This window comes from Schistocerca piceifrons, chromosome 2, assembly GCF_021461385.2.
Source record: "Schistocerca piceifrons isolate TAMUIC-IGC-003096 chromosome 2, iqSchPice1.1, whole genome shotgun sequence".
NCBI lineage: Eukaryota > Metazoa > Arthropoda > Insecta > Orthoptera > Acrididae > Schistocerca > Schistocerca piceifrons.
Genome location: NC_060139.1, coordinates 76,369,047 through 76,391,667, shown reverse-complemented (window position 1 = coordinate 76,391,667; position 22,621 = coordinate 76,369,047). Strand labels below are relative to the sequence as shown.

The 22,621-nt window shown below is 43.4% G+C and overlaps 1 protein-coding gene across 4 annotated transcripts in view; it reads right to left on the bottom strand.

Annotated features, from left to right (window-relative positions):
• Positions 1 to 22,621, bottom strand: part of LOC124776206 (leukocyte elastase inhibitor-like) — a 208,841-nt gene that overhangs the window by 75,477 nt on the left and 110,743 nt on the right. Inside the window, exon 8 of one of the 4 annotated variants that reach the window (XM_047251049.1) lies at positions 16,827 to 17,140. The exons of the other annotated variants lie outside the window; for them this stretch is intronic. Within the exon in view, the coding sequence (XP_047107005.1) occupies positions 16,986 to 17,140 (155 nt within the window). The 3' untranslated portion in view covers positions 16,827 to 16,985. Of the gene's footprint in view, positions 1 to 16,826; positions 17,141 to 22,621 lie in introns of those variants that run through there. 4 annotated transcript variants of the gene reach the window in all.

Sequence of the window (22,621 nt, the reverse complement as noted above, 5' to 3'; positions counted from 1 at the left end):
TCAATAGTTCTGAATGCTTCATTGATTCATACACGAAGGGTTAACAATGGTATTGACAGGTGGTGCGTACACGAGATTCCTGGAGCATGCAACAAGTGCGATTTCATACTGCAGAGGAAATCGGTTGGCTGCAGTGCATTTGTACTTCGTAGACAAAAAGGCCTAACCACTTTTGTAGCACTTCAGGGACAGCTAACCTTCCTTCCTGCATTTCGCTTGATGACAAGGAACTGACTTCTGTGGGCTGCGCTGAAATGCAACTTGAACACGGTTCAAATGGTTCAAATGGCTCTGAGCACTATGGGACTTAACATCTATGGTCATCAGTCCCCTAGAACTTAGAACTACTTAAACCTAACTAACCTAAGTCATCACGAGGCAGAGAAAATCCCTGACCCCGCCGGGAATCGAACCCGGGAACACTTGAACACGGTCAACAGGTGTTTGAGACTCTGGGGAACGTCCACTTCGATGAAGGTCTCTGACACTCTAAAGATTTTGAACCACCCAATTACGTTTGTTTTCGCCGGTGGTGCCATCCCATTTGCAACAATGTACAAAGCGAAAACAAACTCTAAGAGCTACTGAACATTTTGTAACAAATCACGGTAATAGTTTCCAAGTCATTTTTTGAGATGAAATGGAACTTCATGGGCACCCTGCATTTCTTCTGTAGGCAAAATTTTGGAAAATTCAGAACTTTAGGCTGTTTGATGTACTTCAATAGTCACTTGTTGAGCATTTGCCTTGATTTTTTCGTCGCCTGAATATCCATTGATGGGAGACCACTTTTCGTCAGCTCTACAAGACGTGTAGCACGCACTTCATTGGAGAAAAAAATGTATTAGGTGCTTCAACGGGGAGGAAAGATATAAAAGGCCGTGGACACGCAGTTCCAATGTAATAAAGAGCTTTTTCATGATTATGCTTCAATGACATGTTCACGTTGAAAAACTAAGCTGCTTCACTTATATCTTTTATTCTTGTTTTGTAGTAGTATTGTGAGACAACTGCACATGACACAAAAAACTGACATGAAAAAAAATACTAAGGCCTGATATGGACCCAGTCCCCAAACAACCATGACGTAACAAACACTACTGAACAAAATACATTTTCGTTGGCCTGCGTTATGTTTGAGAACATATTTGAACAATAAAACCAAGTTTGTAACAGACATTAGACTCCTGCACAGATCTTCTGCTTCAGACTTCAATTGAATGAAAAATGTGAGAAGACATGAATGTCATGAAAGTTTGAATTTCCGACATTTTCCTGTCAATACGTAAACACAGCTGTAAAACTAAATACTGATTTCTGTATAATCAGTGGAGATACGCACTGACACTGGTCTAGAAAAGGATATACTACACTACAGCATTAAAATTCGTGACAGTATTTTTCACTATCGACGTGCTATTTACCGATATTTTATTATAGCAAAGTGTTAGAGACATATTGAACTTTTTGTATATATCTTTAATGTGCTGGTGCCTTGAAACAATATTTTATACACTGACGGAGAAGAAAATCGTAACGCCAAGAAACAGGTAATGTTTATCTAAGTTACATGTCAAAAGTGATTATCGTTTCAGGATCACAGCTTGACGTAAGCGCGAGATAAGCCACCGCAAATGTGAAAAATGCTGGTACATTAATAACAGGTGTATCTGCCAAAATTTTGACAGTAAACATGCAAACAAGCATGCATTGTGTGGTAGAGGTGCCGGATGTCAGTTTGTGGGATAGAGATCCATGTCTGTTGGACTCGATTGGTCAATACAGGAATGATTGATGCTGGTTGTGGATAACGCTGAAGTTGTCGTCCAATGATCTCGCTTACACGCTCGGTTGGAGACGTATCTGGTGATACAACAGGCCAAGGCAACATGACGACGATCTGTACAGCATGCTAGGTTACAACAACAGTATGTGGACGAGCGTTATCCTGTTGGAAAACACCCCCTGGAATGCGGTACATGTATGGCAACACAAGATGTCGGATCACCACACTGACGTACAATTTTGCAGTCAAGCTACGTGGGGTAACCACAGGAGTGCTCCTGCTGTCATTCGAAATAGCAGCTGAGGCCATTGAGCCGTAGCGTCGCATAACGATCCTGCCTTGGAGGCGGTTAAGTGGGAGATGGGTCTCAAAGCTGGATAGTGACAGATGGTGACGCGAGACCGGACGCGCACGTAGTTTATGTATCAGCCGATAGAGGACAGTATAGGATAGGGTGACTGTGATTTTAGTTTCGATTGTGCCTACTAGAGTGCACTAAAGTTATAGAATGTTTTTCATAAACTGTTCTAGTATTTTCATAAAGTGTTATTATGTCTTTTTGTGTATGTAAAATGTTATAAATGTGTTTTAGCAGTATGGATGATGCGTGCCTGTGGTTTAAGGTTAATATGAAGATAATTGTTTAACGAGTTATGTAGTAGAATTTAGTGTGGATATGAACAAAGGGGATTTTTGTAGAATAGTTTTGTAAAGTAAGTTTACGGTAAAGGGAAAGTTAATTCAGGTATAAATAACAATAGTAAATAACTTTATGCATAAGCAAAACTTCAACATATTAAATAATTACGTCGGTAAAATGTGCAGTCGTTAGGTTTACTATTTTGCCATTGGTTATTGATGAAAAGCGCGGATTGACGCGGGAGATTGTTGTTTTGCTATTGGCTGTTGAGTAAACTGACCAATAGTAAAGCAGCATTCTTCGCGCGCCTTTCTCTGCTGGGAGAGAAGACGTACAGTATTCTAGAGAAGAGTCGAAGCCTAGCCATGAAAGAGATGGAAATGATAAGTTCCGGATTTAGCAGTGTTTTATACATCAAAAGTGTTGAAAAGTGACAGCATAATTATTCCGATGGGCGTGTAGAAATCTCGGAATTTTTGAGTGAATCTTGTGACGAGGAAAGACACATATTCCGCGTGGCGTATTGAGCAGGTCGGTGGCTAAAAAACTGTGATTGCATTTGGTACTGACAGACTTAATATTTGGCGAGGATTCTCAATCAAAAACAATCAGTATTTTTGTAGCTATTACGTTTTCGGGAAATGCAACACCATTAACTGGCTAACGTGAGTGAAAGGGATTGTGAGTGACTGTGTTAAGACTAGCACGGGCTTGGCAGTGATACTTGTTCACCTAAGTTTCGGAATATCTTAATTGAGGACAAAATTTCCAAACTTTCATTTGTGCGAAAACTTTCTCCCGAAACGTAGATTAGCGATTTAAATTGCAGCCTGGTTCACGTCGAAGTACAGTAGTTTTCACTCGGCTTCCTTACTGATGATATGCTGAGACAATGTTCACAGGTAGGTGCAGGTCCGTCGTAAAGGGACGGAAAGAACCGTGCCGCCGCACCATAACTCCAGGTGTAGGTCCAGCGTGTACAGCACGCAAAAAGGTTGGTTGCAGGCCCTGGACTGGCCTCCTTCTATCCAACACACGGCCAATCCTGACAACAAAGCAGAATCAGCTCTAACCAGAAAAAACCAAAGATCTTCACTCTGGCCTCCATTGAGCTGTCCCTTGGCACCCGTAAAGTCGCAAATGGCGGTGGTTTGGGGTCGGTGGAACGTACCCTACAGGTCGTCTGGCGCGGTGTTGTACTTGAAGTAAGCGACTTTTTAACAGTTCGTTGTGTCACTGTAGTGCCAACTGGTGCTCAAAACGCAGCTACATATACAGTAGGATGTGCCACAGCCACACGCCGAACACGGTGTCTTCCTTCTTCTTAGTGCCACGTGGCAGTCCGAAGCCCGCTCTTCTTGCGACCACACATTCCCCTGACCACCTCTGCCAGCAATTACGTACACTGGCTGCATTCCTGCAATCAGGGGCGCCCGCAGTAGGGGCAGGGGGGGGGGGGGGGAGGGGACAGAGGGGGCAGATGCCCCTAATGAGAATTCATTCAGTTTACGAATATAAAAGATATCTCTAGCTTTAGGGCTCAGTAGTGTATGATTTAAAATACCTGTAAAATTACCACTAAAATAACCGGAAAATATCGATAAAATGACGTAAAAATGATATGTAACATATGTAAACAGAAATACAGAATGAACTAGAGCAATGAAAAACTTTAAAGGAGAATCGAACTAAAATTAAAAAATGATGATAAATTTAAAAATTGTGTGTTTTTCTTTACGAAATCTCGTTCGTTGAAGATGTGCAAAATTGTTGTATATTCGTCTTACAGCTATTGCCTACGAAGTATCTATATTTTTATTTCTACACCCACACGTGGTAGAAATTAACAACAGCATGTGAGGCAACAATGGGAATAATCAGATGAGCCAGCAGTTGATTGTTAACTTTTACAAATGCATTCTTGAGCAACATTTAAGCGTTTTTCCTGAAGGCACGCCCATTGTTCGTTCTTTACATATTAAAAGAATCAGTTGTGTCATAAAGGGACATTAATCACAAACGTAAAAAATGATATCTTCCTTGAAAAATAATCTACGATACTGTATCCATACGACGAAAAATACAAAATTAAAGATAGATATCTATAGCCGGAATATTCGAGATTTTAGTAACTGTAAACAATGCATATCTGATAAGGAAAGACCGTTTACATGTCAACAAACTCTGGGCATTAGTAATAAGCTATAATAAAATAAAGCGAATCTGCCGATCGACAAATTACTACATGTGTACGTGGTCCCATTAAGAATGGTACCCATGGTCAGAGTTCCATCTCGAAAATGTTGACTTATAGGGTACTAAAATGTCACCCTCTCTGTTCCCACCTTGCCGGCCGCGGTGGTGTAGCGGTTCTAGGCGCTCAGTCCGGAACCGCGCGACTGCTACGGTCGCAGGTTCGAATCCTGCCTCGGGCATGGATGTGTGTGATGTCCTTAGGTTAGTTAGGTTTAAGTAGTTCTAAGTTCTAGGGGCCTGATGACCACAGATGTTAAGTCCTATAGTGCTCAGAGCCATTTGAACCATTTGAATCTGTTCCCACCTCACTAGGTACAAACCCCTTCATAAACCTCAACTGGCAACACAATACAGTTGCACAACAAAACAGACTCGGCAAAATTTCAAATAATGGTTAACAATTGTCAGACGCTAATTTAAATTAGCGTATTGTATTATGTTCTTTTCGTTTGATGAAGAAGTGTTCGAGGGTACTGTGTGGCCACAAATATCGCTAGTTGTCTGTAGAAGTAGGCAATATCCGTCATTGGAACTACTGTCAACGAACGTGATCTAGCAGGGTGTGGCGTGAGCTACCTTCATTTTCGGAACGTTCTAGATGAGCCTTGCTATGTTCTATTAGGAACATGTCGCATAAATATTTCCACATCCATCGCAAGAAATAATTATTAGTGGTTAGAAAACAATTTATTGGCAGAATACGGTTCAGAAACATAAAATCTGAGTGTATATATATATATATATATATATATATATATATATATATATATATATATATATATATATATATATATATATAGTCCAGAAGCATGTGCATCATGTCTGAGATTAATACCTCTGATAACAAAATCAAAACAATTTGGAATATTGTTACAAGGGAGACATGGCAACCAAGAGTACAGGATGACGGCATGACCATCAAAGCGAATGGAAACTTGATAAACAACAAGCCGGAAGTCGAAAACATTTCGAATAATCATTTTTTAAATGTTGTAGAGAAAATAGGATCTAAATGTTCATTAGAAGAAGCAAGGCAGTTAATGGAAGAGGCCTTACCCACACCATTTGATACAATTAAAACTCCACACACCTCTCCTTCTGAAATTAGGAAGATAATAAACTCTCTCAAGAATAAAAGCTCACATGGAATTGATGGCATTTCCAGCAGGATAATAAAAGCTTGTTCCCAAGAAATAAGTGTGATTTTTAGCCACATATGTAATAGCTCTCTGGAGCAGGGTATTTTCCCAGATACACTGAAGTATGTCATTGTTAAACAACTGCATAAAAAAGGGGATACGTCTGATGTCAACAACAAAAAATGGTTCAAATGGCTCTGAGCATTATGCGACTTAACTTCTGAGGTCATCAGTCGCCTAGAACTTAGAACTAATTAAACCTAACTAACCTAAGGACATCACACACATCCATTCCCGAGGCAGGATTGGAACCTACGACCATAGCGGTCACGCGGTTTCAGACTGAAGCGCCCAGAACCGCACAGCCACACCGGCTGGCTTGGTGTCAACAACTACCGCCCAATCTCTCTTCTGACTGCCTTATCCAAAATTCCTGAAAAAGTAATGTATTGTAGAGTAGCTTCACACCTTTGTAAAATAAAGTTTTAACAAAATGTCAGTTTGGTTTCCAGAAGGGTTTTTAAATGGAAAATGCTATATATACTTTCACTAATGAAATATTAAATGCTCTGAGTAACCAGAAGTCACCCGTTGGGATTTTTTGTGATCTATCAAAGGCTTTTGATTGTGTAAATCATGGAATACTTCTAGATAAGCTCAAGTTCTGTGGTATGAAGCCGCGCGGGATTAGCCGAGATGTCTACGGCGCTGCAGTCATGGACAGTTCAGCTGGTTCCGGCAGAGGTTTGAGTCCTCCCTCGGGCATGGGTGTGTCCTTAGGATAATTTAGGTTAAGTAGTGTGTCAGCTTAGGGACTGATGACCTTAGCAGTTAAGTCCCATACGATTTCACACATATTTGAACATTTTTTGTGGTATGAATGAGACAGTGCTCAAATGGTTTAAATCATACCTAACTGGAAGAGTGCAGAAAGCTGAAGTAAGCACTTCACATAATATGCAAATAACTGGTGATTTCTCAAACTGGGGAACAATCAAGAATGGGGTGCTGCAAGGTTCGGTCTTGGGTCCTCTGTTGTTCTTAATACATATTAATGACTTGCCATTCTATATTCACGAAGCTGCAAAGCTGGTACTTTTTGCCGATGATACAAGTATAGCTGTCACACCCAACAGACAAGAATTAACTGGTGAAATTGTAAACGATGTTTTTCAGAAAATCAATAAGTGGTTCTCTGCAAATGGGCTCTGATTAAACTTTGACAAAACACAGTATATACAGTTCCACACAGTAAATGGAATGACACCATTAATAAATATAGACTTTGATCAGTAATTGGTAGCTAAGGTAGAATATTCAAAATTTCTAGACGTATGCACTGATGAGGGGTTGAACTGGAAAAACACACTGGGGATCTGCTGAAACGTTTGAGTTCAGCTACTTACGCTATAAGTGTCATTGCAAATTTTGACGATATACATCTGAGTAAGCTTTTGTATGGCATCATATACTGGGGTAACTCATCATTGAGTAAAAGAGTGTTCATTGCACAAAAGCGTGTGATCAGAATAATGGCAGGAGCTCATCCAAGATCATCCTGCAGACACTTATTTAAAGAGCTAGAAATCTTCACTGTAGCCTCACAATATATATATTCACTTGTGAAATTTGTTATTAACAATCTGAACGAATTCAAAAGTAATAGCAGTGTACAGGGCTACAACACTAGGAGAAAGGATGATCTTCACTACTCAAGGTTAAACCTAACTTTGGCTCAGAATGGGGCAAATTATGCTGCCACAAAAGTCTTTGGTCACTTACCTAATAGCATCAAAAGTCTGACAGATAGCCATATAGCATTTAAAAGGAAATTAAAGAATTTCTTAATGGCAACTCCATCAAGTCGGTAATTTCCTGACCCCACAAAAAAATTAAAATATTGTCATATAATATTTTGTGCAATGTAATATCTTGTATAGACACCTTTTATTAACCTGACGCGTTCCACATCATTACGAAGTGTCGTATTCATGATCTATGGAACAAGTACTAATCTAATCTAATCTATTCTAATGTGTAGACTACGGTAGGTTTGCTACCAGCCTTCTTCACTTAAGATCGTAGCTGCACAACTTGTACGTTACGTGTGTTGCATCCCTAGTGGGCGGTACCTCATTGTGATTGCTGTGTTGGTACATGCAAACAGTGTTTTACTAGGATCCCCTAGAAACTAGAAGAGGTGAACCACCTAGAAAGTCAAGGAGAATGTAGAAAGGGCTCTGTAAGCTAATGTGTTTGCTCTACATAGTTATCCTATCAGTTACTTAAAAATAAACAGCATTTATAACAAAACTGAAAATGTCAAAGTTCATTTCGGATTTTATTCAAAAATTGTTGATTTTTAACGTACCTAAAAGGAAAGAATGCTGCAGAAAAAATGTAGAGATGTAAAATGCAGTTTCGTCAGAAAAGGGTAGAATACCAAAAACGCAAAACAAAAACCCATCAAAAATCACTTCAGTTCTGCGTCGATCTTATATAAAACATGTTTCTGCTATTCATAAACAACTTTCATGCTTATCAGTAATAACAGAAAACTCTTTTCTCTGATAGTAATGAAGAACGTTCCAATGATTACAAATTACAACAATAATTACATACAACTTTTTATTTTCGTGCATCAAAACTAATTGCTGGTTACATAAAAGCGCAGAAGATAATGATCAAATAAAATGTAAATGTCGTGTGACTAGGGCCTCCCGTCGCGTAGACAGTTCTCCGGGTGCAAGTCTTTCGATTTGGCCCCACTTCGGCGGCTTGCGCGTCGATGCAATTCATAATTTCAATTACTTGACGGAGACACGCATCCATGGTAACGGTAGGCGACCATTCAGATTTGGCTGAACTTTCAAATATAGAAAGGTACTGATCGCTCAGTTCTTTATTGAGAATGCGTTTGAAAATCTCATCAACGGACTGTATCTGTGGAACGAAGGGTACAAGAAAATTAAAGACCGCAAATACGTACGTAAGTATGCATCTAAGTGTTCCAGTATACAGAAATTTCAATTAGTATCGTTCTTACTTATGGGCAACCATTATATCTGAGTATACGTTGCTATCTTCCACCCTGTTAGATGGTGCCACCATTTTCATGGACCATCTGACGCAGCTGTCTTGGGAACCTTCCTGTATAGATTCAGTCGACTCAAACAGATGGAGCCACTGTTCTCCCAGGCAGCTACCACGTTGTACCTGCCTCGCTGAGAAGCTCCTTTAGTTACAGACGATGCGTAGTGCATCGATACTTCGCATCTTCATGCTTTTCATTTGACTTACTTTACAGTTTTGTCACAACACGCTCATGCTCCCTCCCCATGTGTTCCACATTATGGGAAAAGTAAATTTAACTTCCCGTATCGAATATAGTTATATTACCTGTATATTACATTGTAGTTAACCGTACATAAGATGAATCCCATCCTACCTACTCCTCGAAATGTAAGGTGAAACCTCCTTCTGTCACCCCTGAGCTCACAGTCCCTGTCAATTCCGTCGATGACCCCATCCACTCCAACAACTCGCTCCACCCTCTCCTTACTGCTGAGGACATCATCCACTTCATCACCATTGTCATCACATCCACCCCTTCCAATGCTCCGACACTCTTTCCCAAATCGCCCACTCTGCCCATTCCATCTTCCATCTTACCACCTATGCCACCTACTCCCACAACCAGGCCCCCTTCACCTTCACCCCCATCACCACTCTCGTCTAAATCTCCCCTCCCATTGCACGACACCATTACAGTATTCTGTACCATAATATCCACTCAGTGCCCACCCACAAACTCGTCTTCCTTCACACCCTCCATCAGCACCACGTGGATACCTTCATTCTAAATGAAACCTTCCTTCAACCCCCTATCTCTGTCTCCACAGCTCCCTACACTCTTCACCTGCACCGAAAACCCCTTCCCTCTGGTGCATGGCGGGGTTGCTATCGGCCACCCCAAGCACCTCCCTGTTCGGCCCCAACCTCTCCTCAACAATCCTGCTGAGCATCTCACCCTCAGCCTCTTCTTCCCCACTCTTACCGTAACATGTACCACCATTTATGTCCGCCCTTGTACCCTCGTCTCAAAAGATTTCCTGGCCCACATTGACCGCACCTTCTCCACCTATGTGATTGCCACTGACCTCAATATCCACACACGTGCTCCTGGCGATCTCCACCAGTGGCATCAGTTTATCACCACCCTCCAGGGAGACCTGGTTCCCCTCCCCCAACACACCTGACCCGAATCGAACACCACTCCTGATGTGATCCTAGCCACTCCCAACATCCTTGGGCGTGCCACCACAGATGTCCTTGACCTCATTGGTAGTGGCCATGCTCCAGTCCTCCTCACTCTCTTCTCTGATGGTCGCCGTCCCTGCCCCACTTCACCCCTGAAGTTCCTCCTAAACTTGTCCGTGATTACTCCCGTGACAACTGGGGTGCCTACTGGGACTCCATACACACCCAGGTCGAATGCCACGACCTTACTCTCCAGTCTCCTGATGACATCTACCACACTGCTGCCTTCCTCCACTAGACCTTGTCTGATGCCGTAGCCACCCTACCAAAGCCATCCACTCTCACTGCCCAGCTCTGCCCCCACGGGCCATCCTTCTCCTTCGTGAATCCTGTCGCCTCTACCGATCTTTTTACCACACTCATGACCAGGACACACTCACCTGCAGTCAGCAATTACAACGACACATCTGCAACATGCTTACTGCAAAGAAACGCTGTGCCTGGTGACAGACATGGACACAATTCAATGCCACACTCCCAATAAACTCTTCCAAGTATTCGTCTGCTTTCCACCGCCTTTCTGGGAACTGCCCTACCCCACAGAACCCTCTCCTCCTTGATGACCATCCCTTTCCTGACCACCTCAGTAAGGCCAACCACTTTGCCTCCACCTATCTGATGTCTTTTCCATTCCAGATGATCCCAAATTTGATTATTCCCTCTTCCTCGATGTCATCGAATGTACAGATACCTCTGTTCCTCCCCTTGCTTCTAGCTCCCAATATTTGGGCCACACACCACCATCTGAACTTAACACTTCCATCACTACAAGGACATCAGCCTCACACTCCGCACTAAACACTGCTCCCAGCCACGACTGCATTACCTACCGCTATCTAAAACACTTCCCTCCCTCTTTCCTAACAGTCCTTGCCACCCTCTACAACGTAATCCTTGCCACCAACTTCTACCCTGACCTGTGGAAAACCACCCTCGAAATCCTCAAGTGCACTCCACCTCGCCTTCTGTATATGCCTCCCATCCCCCACGTGGATCCTTTACGACCTGATTCCTTCCCCCCATCTGCTCCTTTTCCTAGAGCATATCTGCATCCTCTACACCTCCCGCCGCCTAGATCCCCCTCATCCCATGGTTGCTCCTCTCCTCTCCCACCCACCACGCCTTCACCATTGGCCAGCCGGAGTGGCCGTGCGGTTCTAGGCACTACAGTCTGGAGCCGCTATGGTCGCAGGTTCGAATCCTGCCTCAGGCATGGATGTGTGTGATGTCCTTAGGATAGTTAGGTTTAATTAGTTCTAAGTCCTAGGCGACTGATGACCTCAGAAGTTAAGTCGCATAGTGCTCACAGCCATTTGAACCATTTGAGCCTTCACCATTGTGTCCCCCCTACCCTCCACCTTTACACCCTTCATCTCATTTCCTGAGGTGGCTTCCACCAACTCCCCCCCGCCGGATGATGCTCTCTCTCCCTCCATCTATCCCTCCTATCAACTCTGCTCCTCACCTCCCCCTCCCTCCCTCTGTCCATTTCCTGGGCTCCCTCTCCCTGTCTTCCATCCTGTTTTTCCCTGCCTATCCTCTCTTTGATTCCCTTCTCTCCCCAAGTCCTTTTGCTTTCCCCTCCACTGCCTTCCCCACTCCTTTGCTCTCCCCCCTTTTTCTATGTCCTCTTCCCCCATCGGCCCTCCGCTTTTTTCTTTTCCACTCCTCCCCGCTTTTTCCCCCCTCATCGGTCAGGGCCCTCCCCCTGCCCCCATCTGCTGCCGTGTCGCCTATAGTGCTGTTTCCAGTGAATGTTCAGTGTTGTGTGTCCCCTGTCAGTGTTGCAAACAGCCACCATACTATCGCTCATTGTGTTTTCTATCTCGCGCGAACAGACGCCAGACTGTCGCCATGTTTTTTGATTGCGCCTGTCTGTTTACTGTGTGTCTTCATCTGTATCGTCAACGCCGTGTTTTCATATTTTAAATGACGCAACTTTCCGCCATTTTAGTGTTTTTAACAAAGTCACCGTTTTATCACCATTTTTATATTGTTTGTTACCTTACCATTGTTTCTTAACTCTTATCTCGGCTGTAGAGCAATGTATTAAGCTGCTGTCCGCCCCGCCCCCCTCATCTGGGAGGGGGGGGGGGGAAGGGGGGAATCGAAAATTAATTAAAGGAAGAAAAACGTAGAACGTTTGGGTTACGATAGCTGTTCAACGATCTTTTTTTTTAATTAATACCTTTACACATTCGAAATGCATTCCATATTTTCTTAAGTCCAAACGAAGTCGATTAATTCCTAAATAATATGACCACTATTTCACATTACGATTGGCTAGGTATCAGTTTTTTGTCAACCAATGATCATAGCTTTGCATCCTCAACCACAGTATGCTAGGACATTTTTGGATGTCCTCACGCATCTGCTTCAATCTGATCTCATATACATTTCTGATATTATACCTTTACGTTTTTAATATAAAATAAAAGAAAAAATTGTCATACATTTTTTCAAATAGTTGCCACTCCTCTAGAGTTACCTAAATGGTTATATTGTATGTCATCTATTGTTTGTTCGACTAGTGTAATGATTACAGTTGGCCATACTCATGTAACATTTTTTTGTGATGGTTGTAAACTGTTAACAGCTGGACTGTTATAATATCTAACACTAACCTAAAAAATTAAAAAAGTCCCCCTTTTACTGTATGATAGTTCTTTTCATTTCAAGTTGTTGCCACTAATCTGGGCTTCATCTAAGTGATTCTGTTATATTATTTATTACATGTTCGTCTCTTATAGTATGGCTGCATTTGGGGAAACTTCTGAAAAATTATATTTGGTGATGGCTGTAAACTTTTTCCCTCCCATCTTATAAGTTATGTATTACCTGTATCGGTTTTATGTTTATATTGTTCCACACAAGTCATTGGTTGCTATTGTCTTCTGTTCTGATTATTAGCTGGAGACTGTCTCTGTAACATTGTTCAGTGTTACCTAACGACGCACATTTCATGCTGTTAGTATATGAGCTTCTCTTCCATAAAAGTAACATAAATGTATTTTTGTCAAGTTGCTCACATGTACTTAGCCCCCCGTCGGAGGTTCGAGTATTCCATCGGGCATGAATGTGTGTGGTGTCCTTAGCGTAAGTTAGATTAAGCAGTGTAGGGACCGACGACTTCAGCAGTTTGGTCCCATAGGAACTTACCACCAAAATCACCACCACCATATACTTAATTGCAATTCATAGAAGTTTGTTAAATACCTCTTTGAAATGCTTTCTATAGTTAATGCTACCGCCACCCACTGGCTTTCGTTTACGTCTTTGACAGCTTAATCGTCACATTCAGTTTGGCACTGGTTCTATTCGAATAGATTTCGACACTGTCATATATGCATACCTAAGATGAGATTTGTATTGTATTCACTCTACGTGCTCATTTTCGTGAGCTTTGTTCTGAGTTTTATTCTAATGCAAGTGTGATACTAACTGAAATTTCTGTATACTGGAATACTTAGATTCATACTTATGTACATATCTGCTATCGTTGATTTTCTTGTACACCCCCACAGCTTCAGTCTGATGATGAGATTTTGAAACGCGTAACGCTTAATAAAGAATCGTGCTATCAAGACTTTTCTGTATTTCAGAATTGTGCCAGTTTATATTTTGCAGAGATATAAAATATACAACGGACTAACACTGAACGTCATGCTTTTCTAATTACGCGCAAAACAAAAAGCAAACATAAAATAAGAAGAGGTCGCCGGCTCCCGGTTTGTCTGTCGCAGATTCATTTGTGTTTCTTTCCCTGCCAACGCTACCGATACTACCGCTAATCCCATCATTTACTACGTCATTTATATATTGTACGTAACTTACCAAACTGTAGTTTTGGTACAGCACAACTCTACACAGAAAACATTTTATCCGCTTCATAGACAGATCGACGCACGACGTGCTCCTAGATTTATATGAATCTTGCAGCTCCCGAAGAATGAAGTTACAATGAAATCCAGACCTGAAACTGCTTACAGGCGTCGATAAATATTAACAGGGACAGTTGAAAATGTGTGCCCCGACCGGGACGCGAACATGGGATCGGCCGGCCGTTGTGGCCGTGCGGTTCTAGGCGCTTCAGTCCGGAACCGCGTGACCGCTACGGTCGCAGGTTCGAATCCTGCCTCGGGCAGGGACGTGTGTGATGTCCTTAGGTTAGTTAGGTTTAATTAGTTCTAAGTTTTAGGGGGCTGATGACCACAGATGTTAAGTCCCATAGTGCTCAGAGCCATTTGAACCATTTGAACATGGGATCTGCTGCTAACAAGGGAACCTCCCCATCGCACCCCCCTCAGAATTAGTTATAAGTTGGTACAGTGGATAGGCCTTGAAAAACTGAACACAGATCAATCGAGAAAACAGGAAGAAGTTGTGTGCAACTATGAAAAAATAAGCAAAATATACAAACTGAGTAGTCCATGTATGAGATAGGCAACAACCAGGTAATGCAAACCCCATGAGTGCCGTGGTCCCGTGGTTAGCGAATGCAGCTGCGGAGCGATAGGTCCTCGGTTAAAGTCTTCGCTCGGGAGAAAATTTTAATTTTTTATTTCCAGACAATTATCAAAGTTCAGGCACTCACATATAATCAACTTCGCTCTCCAAAATTCCAGGACATGTTCAATTTTGCTTGGACATATGCAGAATTTGACGGTCTACACACGGAAAAATTTGAAAACGTTAAAAACATTGTTTTTGACAGAGCACAGACAAAACTGTGCGACTGTGAAACTGTTGCATTCATTTGTTGCAGTTTATGTGACAAACTCTTATGCTTTCACACTTTTTTGGTAGTGATTATCACATTCACAAGAAAACCTAAATTGGGCAAGGTAGAAGAATCTTTTTACCCATTCACCAAGTGTACAAGTTAGGTGGGTTGACAACATATTCCTCTCATGTGACGCACATGCTGTCACCAGTGTCGTATAGAATATATCAGACGTGTTTTCCTGTGGAGGAATCGGTTGACCTATGACCTTGCAATCAAATGTTTTCGGTTTCCATTGGACGGGCACGTCCTTTCGGCTACTAATCGCACGGTTTTGCGGTGCAGTCGAAAAATACAGACACTAAACTTATTACACTGAACAGAGACGTGAATGAACGAACGGACAGATCATAACTTTGCAAAAATAATGGAAGTAAATTTTTCACTCTAGGGAAGATTTGAACCAAGAACCTCTCGTTCGGCAGTTGCTCACGCTAACCACGGGACCACGGCGCTCCTAAATTCGTGCTCTCCTAGATGTTGCCCGTCTTGCACATGGACTATTCAGTTAGTATATTTTGCTTAGTTTTTTCATAGCTCCACACAACTTCATCCTGTTTTCTCGATTGATCTGTGTTCAGTTTTCCAAGGCCTATCCACTGTGCCAACTTATAACTAAATCTGAGGGGGGTGCGATGGGGAGGTTCCCTTGTAAGATGGCAGACACTCTATCCGTTTTTTCCTTTTTTTTCGGCGGTGCGGATGTCCCATGACACCCGTTAAAGTTCAGTGTTGAGCCGTTGACTCAGTTTTTTTTTTTTTTTTTTTTTTTTTTTTTTTTTTTTTTTTTTTTTTTTTTTTTTTTTATTTACAGAAGGCAGTTACCCTCTGACCGAACACGCTGAGCTACCGTGCCGGCGCCCGTTGAGCCACCGAGGACACAGAGCAGAGCGCGCCTGCAGGGACTAATCTCTGCCATGCTCCCCGTAAGACCCATATTCCCAACTTAAACTGTCCACACACTACATTTGTAGTGCCCTTGACCACTATACTCATTACTCGCGGCAGTCAATCTACCGCTTCCCGTAAGAGTTCGGGCATCGTGGGTTCACCCGCACTGAAGAAGATCATTGGCCGGTAAGCCTTATCTACATGAAGAAGGTACCTTCATGATCGAAAAAACAGATAACATCTTCACATGGATAAGGCTTACTGGCGAATGATCTTCTTCAGTGCGGGTGCACCCACATTGCCCGAACTCTTACGGGAATCGGTAGATTTGACTGCCGCGAGTAATGACTGTAGAGGGCAGGGGCACTACAAATGTAGTGTGTGGACAGTAAGTTGGGAATATGGGTCTTATGGGGAGCATGGCAGAGGTAAGTCCCTGCAATCGCACTGTTCTCCCTGTCCTCGCTGGCTCAGACGGATAGCGCGACTGCCATGTAGGCAAGAGATCAAAAATGGCTCTGAGCACTATGGGACTTAACATCTATGGTCATCAGTCCCCTAGAACTTAGAACTACTTAAACCTAACTAACCTAAGGAAATCACACAACACCCAGCCATCACGAGGCAAAGAAAATCCCTGACCCCGCCGGGAATCGAACCCGGGAACCCGGGCGTGGGAAGCGAGAACGCTACCGCACGACCACGAGATGCGGGCGTAGGCAAGAGATCCCGGGCTCTAGTTCACTGGAGGCACACTTTCCAACTGTCCCCGTTGATATTTATCAACGCCTTTAGGCAGCTACAGCTCTGAATTTAATTGTAATTTCACGCTCCTAGAGTAGTTTATCGGATGGCTGTGTTGGCACGAATATCATATGGCCGCAAAGCTACGTTAAATGTCAGATCATGTGACTGTCGACTCCACCATAAGTGGGACTAGTGTTACAAGGACAGAAAGTGTACCATGATTTTGAATTAAAGTAACTTTAATGCAAAAAAATTACACAGAAGTACTCGTAATTTATATTTATTTTGAGGATAGACCTGTCTTTCAAAAAAGATTCATACAGTAAAGAGCGAGAGTTTTGTAAAGCAGTTTTCTTCAAGTGGGTGTGGCACGGTGCATATCTCCCGCGTGCTGCTCGCTTTACGCTAGGCAACGCGTTCATATCAGGATGTAGACGGAGGCTCCGAGTAACGTCCCGCGAACAGCACAGTTTTCGTCTGCTGGTCCAGTATGAGGAACAGGAAGGGGTGATCCGCTTTGAAGATGATGGGTGGTGGCGGCCCAAATCCGACGGAGGTAGGGTAGCCAACAATCACAGCTGCAAAAGAATGCATCACGTGATGTTTTCGTGCATCACACCATAATCTGCATCATATCAGAAGACTGAAAGTTAATGTGTTCTTAGCTGACATTTTTATGCTTTTCTTGTTTTAGCTCTACAACATTCATTTTCCTCACAATGCTGTAAATTTTATTTTATTTTTAGTTATAGTTATTTCATTAAGACAGCAAACTGGGTACACGAATATGCCCCGCCATGTATGAGATTACAGCCGCCTGGCATTGCAAAGCGCTGGAGTGTGAACATTTGACCAGGTCGGAGTCATTTTACGCCTGGGACTAACAACATGTTGCGTGAACGACTTGCACATGTAACACCTACAACGCCTCTCCGTGTTAATAAACCAAAATAGCTCCCAAATTAGCTCCTATGCCCTCGAAATATAAATTCAGAAAATGTCCAAAGCCCCTCCATAAGCAGTACATTACGAAATAGAAATAAGAGACAAATAGTGGGAAATCTATAGTAGAAAAATACACTCCTGGAAATTGAAATAAGAACACCGTGACTTCATTGTCCCAGGAAGGGGAAACTTTATTGACACATTCCTAGGGTCAGATACATCACATGATCACACTGACAGAACCACAGGCACATAGACACAGGCAACAGAGCATGCACAATGTCGGCACTAGTACAGTGTATATCCACCTTTCGCAGCAATGCAGGCTGCTATTCCCCCATGGAGACGATCGTAGAGATGCTGGATGTAGTCCTGTGGAACGGCTTGCCATGACATTTCCACCTGGCGCCTCAGTTGGACCAGCGTTCGTGCTGGACGTGCAGACCGCGTGAGACGACGCTTCATCCAGTCCCAAACATGCTCAATGGGGGACAGATCCCGAGACCTTGCTGGCCAGGGTAGTTGACTTACACCTTCTACAGCACGTTGGGTGGCACGGGATACATGCGGACGTGCATTGTCCTGTTGGAACAGCAAGTTCCCTTGCCGGTCTAGGAATGGTAGAACGATGGGTTCGATGACGGTTTGGATGTACCGTGCACTATTCAGTGTCCCCTCGACGATCACCAGTGGTGTACGGCCAGTGTAGGAGATCGCTCCCCACACCATGATGCCAGGTGTTGGCCCTGTGTGCCTCGGTCGTATGCAGTCCTGATTGTGGCGCTCACCTGCACGGCGCCAAACACGCATACGACCATCATTGGCACCAAGGCAGAAGCGACTCTCATCGCTGAAGACGACACGTCTCCGTTCGTCCCTCCATTCACGCCTGTCGCGACACCACTGGAGGCGGGCTGCACGATGTTGGGACGTGAGCGGAAGACGGCCTAACGGTGTGCGGGACCGTAGCCCAGCTTCATGGAGACGGTTGCGAATGGTCCTCGCCGATACCCCAGGAGCAACAGTGTCCCTAATTTGCTGGGAAGTGGTGGTGCGGTCCCCTACGGCACTGCGTAGGATCCTACGGTCTTGGCGTGCATCCGTGCGTCGCTGCGGTCCGGTCCCAGGTCGACGGGCACGTGCACCTTCCGCCGACCACTGGCGACAACATCGATGTACTGTGGAGACCTCACGCCCCACGTGTTGAGCAATTCGGCGGTACGTCCACCCGGCCTCCCGCATGCCCACTATACGCCCTCGCTCAAAGTCCGTCAACTGCACATACGGTTCACGTCCACGCTGTCGCGGCATGCTACCAGTGTTAAAGACTGCGATGGAGCTCCGTATGCCACGGCAAACTGGCTGACACTGACGGCGGCGGTGCACAAATGCTGCGCAGCTAGCGCCATTCGACGGCCAACACCGCGGTTCCTGGTGTGTCCGCTGTGCCGTGCGTGTGATCATTGCCTGTACAGCCCTCTCGCAGTGTCCGGAGCAAGTATGGTGGGTCTGACACACCGGTGTCAATGTGTTCTTTTTTCCATTTCCAGGAGTGTAATTGAAAAAGAAAAGAATTTTAATCACAAATTTTGGAAGCATGGGAGGGGGGAAAAACGATAGAAATGGTTAAATTATTAGTTATTCTTATCTATGAGAAAATCAATATTACAGTCACAGAACGTAGGTCTTGAACACCAAAGATAGCGTTTACTAAAGTATAAATAGACATACAATGCAACTATGATACTCCAGTCTCTATCCTCTGGTCTGTTCGAAGTCAATTAGGACGTACAGCTTTAGGAAGCAACAATAGGAGCTTTATTAAACCAGGGCGCAAGAATAAATCGCGACGAGATTGTTTTTAGGGAAGCATTAATTTCAGATCAGAATTAGAACTCTTGTCATATTAGAGGAACGGGGAGGTGATCAATAATCTCTCTGACTTTAACGTCACTTCGTGTGAAGATTTAAATATTTTAGGGAATTAACGATTTTTGGACATATTCGGACTTTGTGTTGTGATAGTGGAAAAGCTTTCTTCACGCGACTAGTAATCATAGTTCGTGACAGTTGTTTATGGATATTAAACGGGAACAATATTTTTATCGAAAGTGACAGAACATTGTTTAGTATCTATGATATTTACGGGATTCCTGATTAGATACTTATTCAAAGAACCCCTTTGAATGCGATAGTATGAAAGAATTGATTTATTAATAATTATTGTTAAATAAAATAACGTGTTAATTTGAAACTGACTATTCGTCTTGAAATTTACTTCGATTTAGGTTCATAAATAATTAGGTTACGTGATTTTCACTAAGAATAAACTGCAGACTAGTAACTGAAACAAGTGAACGAGAATCTATTGAAAACACCAGTATTAATTTACTTATGGTTTTTTTTTCCTTCAGAACTGGGAGGACAATACGTGTAGTGATTCACTGGGGTTAATTTAAGAACTAGCCGGGATAAAACAAAACCCCTCAATACCAGTCAATGTATAGATAAATTAACATTCCTACTTTCATGCAAGATACGGAAGCCGGGATAGAAAAAAGGGTCACTACACACACCACACAATATTCTAGCGCGCAAAACTTAAGGACATTCCGCGGAATATTCCGTCGTTCCGATAGCTCTTCTACTTGCGCTGTCCGACGTGGCCGACTGATGTCATCCATAAAGCTCATGTCAGAGCAGAATGTACTTCTGAAAAGGTGTACGTGGGCAAGGTGTACAGCGCCACAATGACGTTGAACAGTGAATGTGAAGTGTACAAAGACTTGGAAGTCAACGAGTCCATGCAACATTATGCCTTCTTACACCGCATATAGAGGGTCTATACAACGGCGATGTACTTGAGGACAATATTATGGAAATGGAAGAGGATGTAGATGTAGATGAAATGGGAGATATGATACTGCGTAAAGAGTTTGACGGAGCACTGAAAGACCTGAGTCGAAACAAGACCCCGGGAGTAGACAACATTCCATTAGAACTGCTGACAGCCTTGGGAGAGCCAGTCCTGACAAATCTCTACCATCTGATGAGCAGAATGTATGAGACAGGTGAAATACCCTCAGACTTCTAGAAGTATATAATAATTCCAATCCCAAAGAAAGAACGTGTTGACAGATGTGAAAATTACCGACCTATCAGTTTAATAAGTCACAGCTGCAAAATACTAAGGCGAATTCTTTACAGACTGGTAGAAGCCGACCTCGGGGAAGATCAGTTTGGATTTAGTAGAAATGTTGGAACACGTGAGGCAATACTGACCCTACGGCTTATCTTAGAAGCTAGATTAAGGAAAGGCAAACCTTCGTTTCTAGCATTTGTAGACATAGAGAAAGCTTTTGACAATGTTGACTGGAATACTCTCTTTCAAATTCTGAAGGTGGTAGGGGTAAAACACAGGGAGCGAAAGGCTATTTACAATTTGTACAGAAACCAGATGGCAGTTATAAGAGTCGAGGGGCATGAAAGGGAAGCAGTGGTTGGGAAAGGAGTGAGACAGGGGTGTAGCCTCTCCCCGATGTTATTCAATCTGTATAATGAGCAAGTAATGAAGGAAACAAAAGAAAAATTCGGAGTAGGTGTCAAAATCCATGGAGAAGAAATAAAAACTTTGAGGTTCGCCGATGACATTGTAGTTCTGTCAGAGACAGCAAAGGACCTGGAAGAGCAGTTGAACAGAATGGACAGTGTCTTGAAAGGAGGATATAAGATGAACATCAACAAAAGCAAAACGAGGATAATGGAATGTGGTCAAATTAAATCGGGTGATGCTGAGGGAGTTAGATTAGGAAATGAGACACTTAAGGTAGTAAATGAGTTTTGCTATTTGGGGAGCAAAATAACTGATGATGGTCGAAGTAGAGAGGATATAAAACGTAGGCTGGCAATGGCAAGGAAAGCGTTTCTGAAGAAGAGAAATTTGTTAACATCGAGTATTGATTTAAGTGTCAGGAAGTCGTTTCTGAAAGTGTTTGTGTGGAGTGTAGCCATGTACGGAAGTGAAACATGGACGACAAATAGTTTGGTTAAGAAGACAATATAAGCTTTTGAAATGTGGTGCTACAGAAGAATGCTGAAGATTAGATGGGCAGATCACATAACTAATGAGGAGGTATTAAATACGATTGGGGAGAAGAGAAATTTGTGGCACAACTTGACTAGAAGGAGGGATCGGTTGGTAGGACATGTTCTAAGGCATCAAGGGTTCACCAATTTAGTATTGGAGGGCAGCATGGAGGGTAAAAATCGTAGAGGGAGACCAAGAGATGAGTACCCCAAGCAAATTCGAAAGGATGTAGGTTGCAGTAGGTACTAGGAGATGAAGAAGCTTGTACAGGATAGAGTAGCATGGAGAGTTGCATCAAACAGTCTCAGGACTAAAGACCACAACAACAACAACAATACAACGCAACGCTTGGGCCATCACAACGACCATGTTCTCCAACACTGGACGTTCCCTCATATGGCGAGACGCACCGTGGAACATTGTCGACCAGGATCGTTTCGGTGCTCCAGGTGCTACGGTGTGGGAAGGCAAAATGTTGCACGGGCGTATTGACCTCCAAAACTTTGATCACGCACAAGGTACACTCACGCGTCAATGTTATTGTGACACCACTCTCTTTCTTCACGTCCGCATTTTAAGAGGTTCATCCGTCTGTGACTTCATTTTCATTGATGCGTGGCCGAATCAAACAGCGCAGGTGAATGGATTGGTCTTCCTGTTCCCCAGACTTAAATCCCATCGAGCTTGAATGGTATGCACTGGAGGGACGTATTACAAATACGCACACATCCCACGCATGCATTAATGTCCGTCCAGCAGTTGTCGGCCATGTTGGTGGAGGACTGCCCTACCAAAGGAACTCCTCTCCAACCTGGTGGCCACGGGAGCACAAAAATGGCTCTGAGCGCTATGGGACTCAACTTCTGAGGTCATCAGTCCCCAAGAGCTTAGAACTACTTAAACCTAACTAACCTAAGGACATCATACACATCCATGCTCGAGGCAGGATTCGAACCTGCGACCGTAGCAGTCTCGCGGTTCCGGACTGTAGCGCCCAGAACAGCTCGGCCACCCCGGCCGGCACGGG